We start from the raw sequence: 16,703 nt of genomic DNA on the forward strand, positions 1-16,703 counted from the left end.
AGTACTTTGGAAGACCGAGGCAGGTGGATCACGAGGTCAGGAGTTTGAGACCAGCCTGGCCAATATGGTGAAACCCTGTCTCTACTAAAAATATAAAAAATTAGCTGCCTGTGGTGGCACGCGCCTGTAGTCCCACCTACTTGGGAGACTGAGGCAGGAGAATCGCTTGAACCCGGGAGGCGGAGCTTGCAGTGAGCCGAGATCGCGGCACTGCACTCCAGCCTGGGAAACAGAGTGAGATTCCGTCTCAAAAAAAAAAAAGGAATAATCAAAGTAAAGTCCTGCAGAGTTGAAATATGGTAATGGCTTAAAAGTATCTATTTGTTTTAGCAATACTGTTGAGAATTTTGTCTGTAAAGGAGAGGTGAGAGAAAGACCACTAGCTTATCTGTGTTTGGTCTGTGTTTGGTGAGGGGGCTTGGGGTATGGGGTTAAGAAAGGTGACTTTGGAATGTTTTAGATGAGAGAAATTTTGACAGCCTTTAAGTCCTGATAGTAAAGAGCGAGTTAGCAGAGAGCCGTTGAGGAGTCATGCAACGGAAGGGTTCATCAGAGGAGCTTGACTCTGAGTCGGCAACAGGCAATAAGGATGGAAGAGAGCTGGCTTAGATCAAAGGAGAGTAGTCGTTTATTATTATTATTATTATTATTATTATTGTTATTATTATTGCAAAAAGAATAGGAGAAAGGATTGGTGAGGGGTACAAGAAAATTAGAAAATTTCATGGCGAAAGTAGAGGCAGTTCCTGTCAGATGAATTCTATTTTGTCTGTGAGGAAACAGGCGACGCTACCAACTGAGACTAAGCAGGAGAGACGGGGCAAGCTTGGCTCTTCATTTATGCCGCCTACTCATTGCTGGTAGATTCTTTATCTAGCCTGCATCGTCTCATTTCCATTTGACGCTGTTTACCGCAAGAGCTGTCGAACGAACGTGAGACACTCAGTGATACTCCAGTCGGAACTACTACTCCCAGAATACAGTACGGCTCCTGGGAAGTGCGGGGGGCTGGGAACGCAGCAGGCCTAGCCCTGTCGCCTGCTGCCATTGGAGGAGCGCTCCCACTCCCAAGAGGCCACGCGTAGGCCGGGCGCTTCATGCGGAAGTCAGCGGCGTCCGGTCCCAGCCTCCTCTGGGAGCGGGCAGTTGGCGACCCTGCACTGACCCGCGCCCCTCCGTCCCGAGCCCGCGCGCCCTCAGAGGGTGCCCGGACAGGTAAATGGAGTGGGGCGCGCCCTGCGGGAGGCGGAGAGAGAACTGCGGAGGGAGGGCGGAGGTGTCGACAGAAAGGTGCTGGGGTGGAGCGAGGAGGCAGTGCAAGGGTGACTTGGGCTTCTCTGGTGTCGACAGTTCCAGTTGTCGAGCAGGACCAGTTTTGCCGAGGTGCGTCTTATGCCACTGGAAAGGCCTCGAGTTAAAGAGTGTCAGAATGCGTCACTTAAGCTGTCATTACAGGAGGAGAAAAAATGTTAACTTTCTCTCAGTTTGCATTCTACAAGACCTTTCTGTAGCATTTAAATCTCTTGAGATCCCCCGAGTCTTCTAAAAACTCTCTACGTCCTTGTTCGATGACGTCACTTTCTGCTTCACCTTCTACTTCTGGCTGTTTATGCTCCTTCGTGGGTTCCTAGCCCCTTATTCGCCCTTCCTCCACTGCTCAGTATTGACAGTCCCCTTCTTCCTCTGTTCAGGAATTATATTTCTGCCTAGACCCGTTTCCTCAGCTTCAGACCTGTTTGGTGTTTTTATTAATGGCCAATGTTTATCAAATTCTGACCGCGTACTTTGGTAAATGCTTTACATCTCCCTCTCCCATAACTCTCACAAACAACCGTCTTCATTTGGCCTCATTAATTGCTTTCAACTACCTCTATCTCCATTATCCCTCCCTTGATCCCAGAGGATACAGTCATGTTTGGGATATTAATTCCCTTTGAATACCTGTGGCTGAGAGCAGATCCATTCATATATTTAACAAATATTTATTGAACGGCTGGTATATGCTTGACACTCTTTTAAGTGCAGGGGATACAGCTGTAAACAAGACTTAGGAGGTTGCTACTCTCAGGAACTTACATGTTTGTGTCTAGAGGGGAAAACAGGAATAATCAGGATTATGTTATATATTGGTTAATGCAAAATAAAACAGGTGGTTGACTTGAAAGGGTGGGATCCTATCCTAAGAAAGTCAGAGGGATCGAACTGGGTCTCAGGGCATCGTCCAGAAAGAATAGTTGTAATACCAACAGGAATAATCTTGATCTGTAACATGACTTTTCGTAAACACCTCTTCTTTTCCCCTGTCTAAGCAGTGTTTATTCTTCATTCTTCTATCTCCTCCAAGGTTATTGCATCAGAATTCATGGTTTATCTGTACTTGGTTTATTCCTTCTAAGACCCAGAGAGAAGAGTGGGGGATTGGATTACTGTTAGCTCAACTGCTTTATCTTACTTAGAAAGATAGTTTGGTTGTGAAAATATTATTCTTACCAGGTCCTTCTGAATATAAAGTTATCTACCATTTATAGTATATTTAAAACCAAAATATGCTCAATGTTCACTCATTTATTCAACAAATATTTGAGGGAATATTAGATGGTAGGCACTGTGCTGAGCACTGGGAAAATAGGGTAAAATAGACACTTTGACCTCTCTTCCAAGGAGAAATAGTCCTAACAGTATACTGAGGAAATTGCTAAGGCATAGGCTGACACCTGCATTCCTGTTCTTCATCCGAGGTGAGATCATCACAAAACATTAAGACATTTCCTGAGCAATTGTGGACATTCTTAGATTATTCACTTATTATACCTTATTGCATTTATTTATATCTGTCTTCCCCATTGTTCTATGGCTCCCTCAAGTATAGGAGTCCCTTCTTCCTTAACTTTATACCTCTAGTGTCTACTTTGACTGTCATATAGTAACTCACCAGTACATACGTGTTGAACTGAAATAGAAAGACTCCCTATTTGATCAAATTTAAATGATATTATTTATACGAGGCCTTCTTTATGTAAGGCCATCAGCCATATTCCTCAACTTCTCATTCACCAAAGGTGGACCATTCCATCTTATCAGGCTAGCTTATGTACCTTCTTTACCTTGTTCTCACCTCTATGCCTTCTCTTCTTCCATCCATCCCTCCTAAAAGGATCTCCCATCTCCTCCCAAGCACCTTGTGTACCTCCCTCCATTAATTTAGTGGACCAGTTAATTTAATAATCTGCTCATGATACAGGGGTGGAAAAAAATTAATTTCCTTTTTATATTTCCTATGAAACGTTCTGCCAATGAACTCTTTCAAGAATTAACATAATAGATCCTCCTGCAGTAATATAATGATACAGAATACTTTTTAAAAATTTTACATTGACTATCACCATGTGCTATGTAATGAGTTAATTCTACTACTTTATTTGAACAGTTGTATAACTTCTGTTCACACAGCGTGTTTTGGTATCATTTGGTTTCTACTTGGTAGAAACACATCTTTTTTTTTTTTTTTTTTGAGACGGAGTCTCGCTGTGCAGTGGCGCCATCTCGGCTTACTGCAACCTCCGCCTCCCAGGTTCAAGCAATTCTCCTGCCTCAGCCCCCTGAGTAGCTGGGATTACAGGCACACACCACCACGCCTAACTAATTTTTTTTGTATTTTTAGTAGATACGGGGTTTTACCATTTTTGGTCAGGCTGGTCTTGAACTCCTGACCTCAGGTGATCCACCTCGGCCTCCCAAAGTGCTGGGATTACAGGCATGAGCCACCATGCCCAGCCAAGAAACACATCCTTTGAGTATTACTTTCTCAGCCTGAGGTAATTTAAGTGGTAATGTTATTCTGCCACGTTGTCATTTTCAGGATGTCAGATAAAAGCCTCAAGTATTAAAGTTTTTTTTTTTGAGACAGAGTTTTGCTCTTGTTGCCCAGGCTGGAGTGCAATGGCATGATCTTGGCTCACCTCAGCCTCCACCTCCCGGGTTCAAGTGATTCTCCTGTCTCAGCCTCCCGAGTAGCTGGAATTACAGGCGTGCGCCACCACGCCTGGCTAATTTTGTATTTTTAGTAGAAACGGGGTGTCTCCATGTTGGTCAGGCTGGTCTCGAACTCCCGACCTTGGGTGATCCGCCTGCCTCAGCCTCCCAAAGTGCTGGGATTACAGGCATCAACCACTGCGCCCAGCCAAAATTAAAGTCTTATTCCATGCAGGTATCTTTCAATTGTAAATCATTACTGCAAAAGACAAATTTTGTCTTTATAACTGATTAAAAACAACAGCAGTACAAGAGTGCTTGAGTCATGACTGTCATGAATTTAGGATGTGCCAACCTAAGGTCAGCCAGATGCTTCTAAGATGTAAACATTAAGCATTGTCATTTTAGGTGATTTATTGACAGCTATTTCTTTATAGACAGGAATGCAAGTGCAGCACTGAATTGTGTGCCATTGCTCATTTATAAGATACACATGTAGATGATCCAGAATATTCTTATACATTTTTCAGTGTTATCAAAGTACAAATGCAGAATTAAAAGATTTCTCAAAACACGTGGACTTGGCTTTCCCCTTACTCAGTTACCTGAAACTGTCTTCAGCCTCTACTTGAAGATGCTTCTGCTGAGGAGGAGCATTTTCATCATTGCTGTTCTATTTTATTACTAATTTTTTTACACAGGCAATTTCTTACTTACAAATGGATATATTCTAAAAGTACTGTTGTAAGCTTATTGTTTGGAACGCTGGATGCATTTTCTTCTATAAATAATGCTATCCATGACATTTACATTGTTATGCCAACCAGTATCATTTTATTAACTTTTAATTTAGTGGACTCGAAGACCTTCCCCACAATTTGCAATAATTCCTCTGTTAAAAAACTGCATTTATAATTCTCATTTGAATTCCCTTATAGCATATCTTCTTTTAGAAACCCAACAACTAGAACAAAAATATCCTTTCTTTAGTCCCTTAACATAGTAAAAACAGGCTTTTCTAACTCCAAGCTGTTATGGGTGACCCTTCTAGCCCTTACCTCTAAGGACAGTCCTCCAATATGAGCAAGGAAAATGAAGGGACAGAGGTTTTAGAGAGGGAGGCAAGTTGGGTGATATGAGTATCTGGAAAGGGAAGGGTAGGATTTATTTGGGATGAACAGTGAGTTTCTAAAATGGGAGTTTGCATTGCTTGTCAGCCTTTTGGCTAAGATCAGGTGTAGCATCAGTTTAAAATGGGGGTTTGTTGTGGGTTGAATTGTGTCCTCCAGAAAGCTGTGTTGAAGTCCTAACCCGTGGTACCTGTGAATGGGATCTTATTTAGAAATAGGATCTTTGCAGATGTAATTAAGATGTAATTGAAAATGAGGTCATACTGGAGTAGAGTGGGCCCTTGATACAATATGACTGGCATCCGTATAAAAGAAGAGAGACAGAGAGAATGCAGTGTGAAGACACAGATACAGAGAACACCATGTGACTACAGAGCTAAAGATTGAAGTGCTGCACCTCCAAGCCAAGGAACACCAAGGATTGCCACCAAACTATCAGAAGCTAGAAAGAGATGAGGAAAGATTCTCTCCTACAGGTTTCAGAGGGAGCATAGCCCTCCCAACATCTTGATTTTGGACTTTTAACCCTCAGAACTGGTAGGCGATACATTTCTGTTGTTTTAAGCAACCAAGTTTTTGGTACTTTATTACTGCAGCTACAAGAAACTAATACAGGATTCTTAGCAAGAATAAAGTAGAATTGGGATGATGGCCGTGGGACCAAGTGAGGAGTGAATAGGAGAACAAAGAGGAACAGTGTTGATATGGGGCTTTCCTTTATGTTGCATTATCTTTTTTTCTTCCCTTCTCTCTCTGGCTTATCTTTTCATTCTTTTTCTTCTTGGATCTTATCTTTATATAGCACGTTATGGTTTATTAGGCATTTACATACTGCTAATAATTAGCAGAGCCAGGTTTTCTAACTTCAAGTGCAGTGTTCATTGTGCCACAATTGTTTCCGTTATCCCAATACTCATCAAGACGTTATGGATTCTATTACAAGACACTTACAATGGGGGCAGGTAAGACTTCATAGGTGGGATTTTTAGCAGTATAGGAGAGAGGAAGGAATTCCTATTAGTGACATCTGGAAGGAAAGTAAAGTTTCTGTTGCTCTGTACCCACTGTTTAACAGTCATTTTTAAGTTGGGGACTGCTTTTATTGAACGAAACACTACTTGCGTATAACTTATATCCATTGTTCCTAGTTATATTCCGAATAATGTGCTCCCTGTTCCAGGTGACTGTACTTTATATAAACTCAAAAACTATTGTCGTGTTCCCTCTAAGTCCTCTCTTTCTCATGTTACATATCTCTAGTTCCTCCAGCCAGTCTTCAGATGACACAATCTCCGTGTCTCTCACCCATATTGCCTCCCTTTTGTCCAGTCGTTAAATATTCTACCCAGAATTGAATTCAGTATTTTACATATGTTCTAACCAGCACAGAGTGTAATGGGACTAGTACTTAAATAGGTCAAGACACCCTATTTCTTAATGTATTTTGAGATTATGTAAGCATTTTTAAGCAATATCGCATACCGTTGGTTCATAATGAACTTACGGTCCACTAAAACGCTAGATCTTTTTGTATTAATTGTTGCCAAGGTCAGTTTTCTTCTTGAACCTGCACAGGGACTGAGGCTGCTACTTTTTCATCTCTCTGTTCCAGGGACCATATGATTTCTTATCTCTGTTTCTCTTTGTGTTTTTGTTCCTCTCTACTGTGTCTCTTTGACCCTAAGCAATGACCTCCTTCCTTGTTATAAAATTTCACTGATTGTTTTACAGTCTTCATTCTCTTTCTTTCCTTTTGGCTTCTGGGCCACCACACTTTTGGCTTTCCCATTTGGTCCTCCTCAGTCTTTGTGAGTCTCTATTTATCTACCTTTCCCTCAACTGTTGGTTGTGCTTTGGGTTTTAAATTTGGCACTATTCTTTTTTTCTGTATGCAATATATCTTCAGCAAATAAATCATGTTTAAAATGGCAGATCTAGCTGAGCTCATCTGGAAATAAAGGGGCACAGAATCAGTCCCGGAGGAAGGTCAACATTTAGAGGTCAGGTAGAGGAGGAAGAGTCAGCAAGAAGACAGAAAGAGCAGCCAGAGATGTAGGAGCATTTCAAGAAGGAGGGTCAGTCAGCAGTGTTGACTGTGCCTGAGAGGTCAAGTAAGGTAAGAATAGAGAAGCAACCACTGTATTTTGCAATATAGAGGCTGTTGGTGACCTTAGGAAGCATGGTTTTCTGGAGTTTTAAGGGCAAAAGCCGGATTATAGTAAGTAGAAGAAGAGTTAAAAGGAGGCAGAGGAGCAGAGATAATGTGTAGCAATGCTTTGAAGAAACAGAACAGGGCCAGGCACGGTGGCTCACGCCTGTAATCCCAGGACTTTGGGAAACCAAGGCAGGTGGATCGCTTGAGCCCAGGAGTTCAAGACCAGCCTGGGTGACATGGTGAAACCCTGTCTGTACAAAAAAATACAAAAATAGCTGGACATGGTGGCACACACCTGTAGTCCCAGATACTCCAGAGGCTGAGGTAGGAAGATCACTTGAGCCTGAGAAGTGGAGGCTGTAGTGAGCCGAGATTGTGCCACTGCATTCTAGCCTGGAGCTTGGGTGACAGAGCAAGACCCTGTCTCAAAAAAAAAAAAGAAACAGAACAGTAGGATCCACAGTTAGGGAGGCTTTAGGATCAAGGGAGATAAAGTATAAGACAGCAATTTGGAAACTATAACTTACTACGTATGTGTAAGGAGAATTCTAGAAAGAAGATGGTTGAGATCACAACCCTGGGGAACAACTTCAGTTAGAGAGTAGGAATGAAAAGGAGACCCCCAAAAGACATTCACCCCAAGAGACAGATGAGCACCTTCTGCTCTGTGTGCTGTCCTTCCATGCTGGGATTGCAATAAGGAATCTGCACATTTCTTGATCTCAAGCAGTTTATAGTTTGCTGTTGTGTTTCACAAAGTATGTTTGTGTGAATCACCTGCATCCAGACAGACTTGTATTAAATACAGATTCCAGGGCCCTACCTCGGGCCTACGGAATCAGAATTTCAGGAAGTGATGCCAAGAGTTTGAATTTTTAGCAAGTGACTCATACTCTGCCACACAAGATGATTCGTATTCCCACTACAGTTTGAGAACCACTGGTATGTTGGGTACTGAGCATGTTAACAAATAAGAGTAGGTTTAACAGTTAATTGAAGACTAGTAAAGGATTTGTTCATCTCTTTTTATGTTTATGCCATTAAATAAGAGAAGCTGGGCTTGTTAGGTGGGAAATAATAGCACATATTTATAGGCAGACATTAGGAAAATAATCTTAAACTCATGCCATATCGTTTTAGTAATGTTTTGTTTATGAAGGGTCTTACCATTCCTTTCTTGTGGAAGCTTTGAGTTATTTTCACTTTGTTTCTATTATGGATAATGCCTTTATACTGGCAGTGTACAGTAAAAGGCTAAGATTATGAGCTCTAGAACTGTACTGCCTAGGTTTAAATTGCAGCTTCACACTTACTAGCTCTGTAATTTGGGGGAAATTATTTAAGTCATCTGTGCTTCAGTTTTCTCATCTGTAATAGAAGTATCATAATAGTGTATAATCTCATTGAGTTGTGAGGATTAAATGGATTAATAATTATAAAGTACTTAAAATGGTACCTGGCACATAGTAAACAATAAATATAGGCTATTTTTATTGTTAATAGTTATCTTTGTGAATCTAGAGTCTTAACTTCTGTTGAACTATTTCTCTAGGATAAATTTTCAGGATGGAATTTCTACATTAAAGAATGAAGACATCTTTATGTCCCTTTGCTATCTATAGTCATTGCTTTTCAAAAGGGTGATATCTGTTTGTGCTGTAATAATTTGTAAATGCAATCTATCAATGGTGTGTGTGTGTATATGTGTTTTGTATGTCTCTTTATATGAATGCAAGCAAGCATGGCTTAGGTTGTAAGTTTGTAGAAAACTTTGACCTTCTTTTTAAGCCTGCTCTTAAGTCTGTTGTTAAGTTTCATGTTACAGTGCCTCGTTAGATACTGTCTCCAGGTAGTATGTTGATAAATGATAGTAAGTTACCTTTGAAAGATTATGTCAAGGAAATATTCTAAATCTGTGTCTTTTTCCTTTTGATAGACTGAAGCCATGGCAATTCTTTTTGCTGTTGTTGCCAGGGGGACCACTATCCTTGCCAAACATGCTTGGTGTGGAGGAAACTTCTTGGAGGTGACAGAGCAGATTCTGGCTAAGATACCTTCTGAAAATAACAAACTAACGTACTCACATGGCAAGTGAGTTCTGTTCTGCATGTGGTAAGGGATGAAAAAAGGGAATTCTGTTACTCTAATGAGAATGGTAGAAAAATAGAAAACAGGCTTCTAGGTACATAATTTGAATAAGCTGACAGAATAGTAACCTTCACCAACTTAGAAAATATATCTGGTTTTGTTACTTATAAATTTAACTTGTAATTATTTTATTCTATTATTGAAGTGATATTTTATTTTGAAGAAAGATGGAAATGTTAAATGTAAAAATGACTTTGCTCTAGAGCTGTGTGATATGTGAAATAATTCAGATAAGATAGATAATGTTCTTTGTTCATTCTTTCAGTAAATATTTACTGAGCACTTAACTATTGCCAGGCACTTTGCTTGGTGCTGGGGATATAACAAGATATGTAGTATTTGCCCTCATAAGGGTTATAGTTTAATAAGGGAGAAAGTCAAATCCACAATGTCAAGAGTTGGGGGGGTGGGAAGTAGTAGATAGGAGGATGGTATTCCAAGTAGAAGGAACAGCAGGTAGAGAAGTATGGAGGCATGAGATCATAGGGCGGGCATATTTAGGGAACTGCAGACTGTTCTCTGTGACTGGTGCCCAGGATGGTGAAAATAAAGCTAGAGAGATGGGTAGAAGAAAAGTCATGTAGGGCCTTGTAGGCCATATTAAGAGCTTGGACTTTACCCTGTGGGCAGTGGAAAGGCATTGAAGGTTTTCAGCCAGGGTGTGACAGAGTCAGGTTTGTTTTATTTATTTATTTATTTATTTAGAGACAGAATCTCATTCTGTCACCCAGGCTGGAGTGCAGTGGTGCGATCTTGGCTCACTGCAACCTCCATCTCCCAGGTTCAGATGATTCTCGTGCCTTAGCCTCCTGAGTAGCTGGGATTACAGGCGTGCACCACCATGCCCAGCTAATTTTTGTATTTTTAGTAGAGATGGGGTTTCACCATGTTGGCCAGGCTTGTCTCAAGCTCTTGACCTCAGGTGATTCGCCTGCCTTGGCCTCCCAAAGTGTTGGGATTACAGGCGTGAGCCACCGCTCCTGGCCCTGCAGTCAGTTTTTGCTTTAGAAAGATCACTGTGGTGGCTTATTAGAGTGGCCATAGATGGGAAATCTTAGTAATTAGTTTTAAAAAGTGCCTCAACCTTCCCCATTGGCACTTAAAAATCTTTTCTTACTTAACTCAGCCTTACTTCCTTAGTTCTTATCTCAGAATGAGGTCCTTATTACTTTCTATGGCTAACCCCTTATACAGTTTAAGGTCTACTCTAAGCTACTATGAGAGAGACCCCCAAGATACAGTATTAATTTTAATGAGATAGTCCAGAGATTAGTGGTTTGGGATGTTGGGGTGGCTCTGCCATTTCCAATTCCCTAATTCCCAAAGCAATTAGTGCTTTCCACTTCTGGCCAAGCAGCTCCTTTGGTGCTTGTTATATCCCAGTGCTTGCCCAGTAATTTTAAAGGCAGGGCCCAGAAGTGGCCTGATATTGTTGAGAAGTTTCCACTTACATCTTACTGTTCACTACACAGTCATGTAGCTAGCATAGCTAGAAGGGAGGCCAGGAATTGTCATCTCTGGCTATGCAGTCATAGGCTCAAGTAAAACTCTGTTACTCTGGAGGAAGTTATAGGATATCAGGGGATGACTTGCAGTCTTCCAGTCTACTCTTCTGGCCACCCAGATATTTCAGTGAACCTTTGTTCCCAAACATAGAATATGCCTCTTCTCTGAGAGAGGTAGCTCCAAAGACCTATCTAGTCACTGTGTTTGGCTCCAAGTCCAGCATGTCTAGGTGGTACACAGTCCTATCCATCAGGCCCTGGTGTGGCTCCTGTGGTCCACTGACCATAAAGTAAAAGATAAGTCATGTTTTCCCTGCTTTCCCAGCCTAACCCAGTAGACAGCGGTGAAATAAGAAAAGGATCATCACAGTGAGAGTTACAAACTCCCATTTGGAAAAGGGAAGAATGAGAAACATGTAGAAGTCATTGCTTTCCAGTAATGATCAAATAATTGCCTCACACAATTTCAAAGACTCCCTATTCTGACTAGGAAGTGGTTAGTGGTTCTGCTTTCTTGGAGGAATTCCCTCACCTTTTTTCCCTGACTCCTGGCTTTGTTCTCCAGGAAGTTTTTCCTTTCTGGCCACATCCAAAATGGCAGTTAGAGAGTATATCATCTTTGGGAATTGTACACATTTTGTAGTCCTCTTGCTGCCAGTGTAGGTTTGTGGGCCTAGAGGTTAGGGGTTAAATAATCCTAGCCTCTTATGATTTGGGCTTTATACTTTCTCTAAAAATGTATTAGACTTACAGTCTGTGTGTTTCTAGGCAGTTCCTGGGAAAATGTCCAGGGAAAGCACATGTAGTTGTCCTTTTAGAGGCAAGACTGGGAAATAGGGCATATATCTTCCACTCATGTATTATGAGCCAGAATTTAGTCACAGCCATATGTAGCTTTAAGAGAGTATAGAATATGTAATCCAATTAAAATGCAGTTATAGTAGAAGGAGATGTTATCTGTCTGCCATGCCTCTCTGCCTGTGTCTCTGATCTAGCTCTGTTATTTCAAGCTTTGGTACCCTTTTTTCATGCTTTTATTATCTTCTAGGAATGCTGTTCTCCTCCTAAGCCTCCTTGTAAACTTTTGCTCACTTTACAGGTCCCAAGCGAAATACTTTCTTAATTTGTACTTTAATGCTTCTAAAAGGGCAGTTCTGATCATGTTCCTTCCTTCAACAGATACTGTCTGCCCTCAAGGAAAATTCCTTAACGGGACTTGGAATATTCTTCAAGATCTGCCACTTTTTCCTTCTCTGGGCTCATCTTTTACTACTTTAGTCCTCAGTTTTGCTTTCCAGCCATACTTCATACTTAGCCATTTACAGTTCAATGCTAGGTTCTTTCTCTCTTCCTAGCCTCTGCAATAGCTGTTACCTTTTACTGGAATATATTTGTCTACTTAATTTTTTAAAAATCTCACTTTGTGTGCCTGAGCTTAGATGTTTCCTTTTCCAGAAACCCCTGAACATTAACACTGAGTCAGGCACCCCAATCAGACACTCCTTTTATGTGTCTACATAGCATCTAGTTTGTTCATATTGTAACACTTTTCACACTATTTTTTTTTGAGATGGAGTTTCGCTCTTGTTGCCCAGGCTGGAGTGTAATGGCGCAATCTCAGCTCACCGCAACCTCCATTTCCTGGGTTCAAGTGATTATCCTGCCTTAGCCTCCTGAGTAACTGGGATGACAGGCATGTGCCACCACGCCTGGCTAATTTTTGTATTTTTAGTAGAGATGGGGTTTCATCATGTTGGCCAGGCTGGTCTCGAACTCCTGACCTCAGGCGATCCGCCCGCCTCGGCCTCCCAAAGTGCTGGGATTACAGGCGTGAGCCACCATGCCTGGCCTCAGACTGTATTATAATTGAAATGATTGTTTATTTCTGTACGCTGACTGTAGGCTTCTTGATGGCAGGGATCATACCTTGTTACCTTTTGTGGCCTGTGCACCAAGTGACTCACAAGTCTGGTTTAGGAGAAACAAATTTTATGGGGAAAGTGATGACTTTCATTCTGGGCATGTCATGTTTAAGCTGTCTATGGTATGTCCAGTTGGATATGTCTAGTAGACAGTAGTGTAGGTAGTCCTGGAGCTCAGGAGATAGGTCAGATGTAGATTTGGGAATCATTGGCATAATTGTGGTAGCTGAAAACAAACTACAACAAAACATGAGAGTGCATGCTGCCCTCCAGGGAGTAAGTGTGAAAAAAGCAGGAGGCTAAGGAAGCTAGAAAACATTAGTGTAAAGGGAAAGGGTCTATGATATAAACCAGGTATATTAGCCTGCTTGGGCTGCTATAACAAAATACCATAGACTGAGTGGCTTGAACAACAGATATTTGTTTCTCACAGTTCTGGAGACTGGATGAGGTGCCCGCTAATTCAGTTCTTGATGAGGGCCTTCTTCCTGGCTGGCAGATGCCCACCTTCTTGCTGTGTTCTCAGGTGGTGGAAAGAGAGTGATCTCTTTCTTCTTTTTTAAAGCCACTCATCCCATCACGAGGACCCCACCCTCACGACCTCATCTAATCTTAAGTGCCTCCCAAAGGCCTTGTCTCCAAATATAGTCACACTGTAACATATGAATTTTGAAAGGACACAGTTCAGTCTATAGCACCAGGCAAGCCTGATGTCAAGAAATCTAGTGAAGATAAAACACCTTCCAAAAGGAAGTGGTCAACACTATCATATGTTTCAGAGAGAGCCACTGGATATGGCAATGTGGAAGTCATTGGTGGAAATGGTGCAAATAGTTTTAGAGTATTGGAGGAAAAGATTTTGCCTGAGTTCCTGTATCTCCTTGTAATTCATGTTAGTCCTCTGTGAACATTAATATAATTCAACAGGTACCCCTATCTATCCACTTGCCCAAGGTACAAATGTGGGAGGCAAAATTTAGTTAACCTGTCTCATGCCAGTCACCAAGTTCTATAAATGCTGCCTCCTATCTCTCTTCTCTGTCCCTTTTTCTTTATTACCCATTCTACTTTAGTTTATTTCCCTCCTCATTTCTTACCCGATATACTGCGGTAGTCTCCTGTCTGGTCCTCCTTTGAGTCAGTTTTCCACACTCTAGCCAATGCGTCCTTTTTTTTTTAATGTGTCCTTTTTAAAGTGCAAATCTGATCACACCCTCCCTAGGCTAAAACCTTTGGATGTTTATTCATTATTCTTAGGATAATGCACAGTGTGGTTTATAAAGTCTTGTATAACCTGGTTTTTGCTTACTTCTCCAGTCTTGTCTGTCCAGATAATTTACTTTTTCTTCACATTCTGTACTCTAGTCATGTGAGCCAGTTTTACTTTCCTAAATCTATTATGTGCTGTTTTACCTCTAGGCCCTTATGCTTGCTGCTTCCTCTTTGGAAAAACTCTTCGCTCACTTTTTTTTGTTGTTTTTTTTTTTTTTGAAACAAGGTCTCACTTTGTTACCCAGCCTGGAGTGCAGTGGCGCAATCTCAGCTTACTACAGCCTCAACCTCCTGGGTTCCAGCGATCCTCCTGCCTCAGCCTCCCAAGTAGCTGGGACTATAGGCGTGCGCCACCACACCTGGCTAATTTTTGTATTTTATGTAGAGACGGGGTTTTGCCATGTTGCCCAGGCTGGTCTTGAACTCCTGAGCTCAAGTGATCTGCCCGCCTCAGCCTCCCAAAGTGCTAGGATTACAGGCATGAGCCACCATGCCTGGCCTTTCGCTCACTCTTTACCTTGCTATCTGTTACTTATTCTTCAGGTCTTAAATCAGACATCACTTGTTCTGGGAAGTCTTTCTGGTTACCCTTTGGCAAATCTCCATTTCGTGCCTCATCTATTAATATGTCCCCAGAGCACCTTTAACTTTCCTGTCATCCTGTTTGCCATGCTGCACTGTAATTCCTTACACTGTGATCCCTGTGAAGACTGGGACTTGGTGGTTTTGCTTTTTTGTATCCTCAGCATCCAGCATAGTAACTAACTCAAAGTGGATACTCAAATGTTGAGAATTTAGTAGAAAAGATGTTTGCTTTAAGAACTTAGGAAAAAGCAAAGAAAACCATATGGCCTATTGGGGGTTAATCTTAATTACATGCTCCTCCTAAGACGTCATCTCTTGTTCATGCTTTAAGAGTCCAATTATGCTTTTGCAGCTATCATTCTAATGGGTAATACACATGCTGTTGTGCTATGTAGCTAGAATACAGATCTTCTTTTTATTTCTTATGTACTTCTATCAGTTTGACTTGAAAGAAACAGGTATATTGGGAAGGGGAAGAGGGAGAATAGACTGTATCCATAAGTAATATGGTGACATTGGCAGTACTGAACGTGCTTATACATAGATAGAAGATAGAAGTAAAAGTGATGTTGCTTATAACCACAGTAAGTTTTATATCTTTTATTCTACAGTTATTTGTTTCATTACATCTGCCAAGACAGGATTGTATATCTTTGTATCACTGATGATGTAAGTAACTTGAAGACATATTGCTATTTAACTATGTGTATTGTTAATACAGCCAGTTCTTAATTATCTATACCAGGGGTCCCCAACCCCTAGGCTGCAGACCAGTACAGGTCTGTGGCTTGTTAGGAACCAGGCCACATAGCAGGAGGTGAGCGGCCTATGAGCATTACCACCTGAGTTCCGCCTCCTGTCAGATCAGCAGCAGCATTAGATTCTCATATAAGTGTGAACCCTGTTGTGAACTATGCATCCGAGGGATCTAGATTGCATGCTCTTTATGAGAATTTAATGCCTGATGATCTGAAGTGGAACAGTTTAATCCCGAAACCATTCCCCCTCCCCCAGTCCTTGGAAAAATTGTCTTCTACAAAACAGGTCCCTGGTGCCAAAAAGGTTGGGGACTGCTGATCTGTACCTATGGTGGGCAAAGGTGATGCGAACTTTACATAGCTGGAATTGTTAATATTTTGCATTTGTCATATAGAGCAGCAAATGTTAAGAAAACTTGATACTGGGGTATGTGCAAATCAACTCAATTTTGGTAGAGTTTTAGCTTAGCCTCTTGCAACTTCTATATTTATTCTATTTTGTAGTGAGAATTGATGTTCATAATTATAATTCTTTGATATCAAAACCTCTCAAAAATTGTTTATCTGGAATGTTAAATTAGATAACATCATTCCTTCTATCAGTAGTTAATGAATTCTTTAATGTATGTGAACTTTGGAAAAACAAAATTACAATACATTATGATTAGCTATATAAACCTGTAGTTTACATTGGTTAGGTATGACTATTTGTCGGCTCTCAGCCCAAAATTCTCAGTAACTTAATGATGTCATTAAGGTCCTTTCTCTTCTCTGCTTTCCTCCATGTCTCCTTCTTCCCAGACAGGTTGCCATTTTGGTTACGTAGAACTACATACTTATTTATTCATGTCCAGAGAAGAGGGACTGTGTCTTCTTGAGTGTCTTATTGTAGGAATGAGGAAGCTTTTCCCAGCTGCATGCCCTCCCCTCCCCCTGCTTTCAAAGTGAACTTCCTTTCATGTCTTATTGGCTGCATGCTCATTTCTAAACTGCCTACTGACAAAGAGACTTGGAATTGGCATGGTTGCCATAGATCAGGGTTCCTAATCTTTATTGTATCACAGACTCGTCACTTGTGGGACACTCCCAGAATGTTTTTGTTTTCTTTTTTTAATTTTCCTTTTCCAGAATGCTTTTAAATGTATAAAACACACACAATTCTAACAAAGCCAATTATATTGAAATATATATATATATAGTATTCAAAATATTTTAAAAACTTGATGTAGTAATATATATGCTTCTTTATGAACTCA

At 41.0% G+C, this 16,703-nt stretch overlaps 1 protein-coding gene across 6 annotated transcripts in view; it reads left to right on the forward strand.

Annotated features, from left to right (window-relative positions):
• Nucleotides 1-1,036: 1,036 nt before the first annotated feature.
• Nucleotides 1,037-16,703, forward strand: part of VAMP7 (vesicle associated membrane protein 7) — a 57,105-nt gene continuing 41,438 nt past the window's right edge. The window contains exons 1-3 of one of the 6 annotated variants that reach the window (XM_063720971.1): nt 1,037-1,215; nt 9,194-9,283; nt 15,301-15,358. In XM_063720971.1, coding sequence (XP_063577041.1) covers nt 9,255-9,283; nt 15,301-15,358 — 87 coding nt within the window. In that variant the 5' untranslated portion in view covers nt 1,037-1,215; nt 9,194-9,254. 6 annotated transcript variants of the gene reach the window in all.

Source organism: Pongo abelii, chromosome X (genome assembly GCF_028885655.2).
Source record: "Pongo abelii isolate AG06213 chromosome X, NHGRI_mPonAbe1-v2.0_pri, whole genome shotgun sequence".
Taxonomy (NCBI): Eukaryota; Metazoa; Chordata; class Mammalia; order Primates; family Hominidae; genus Pongo; species Pongo abelii.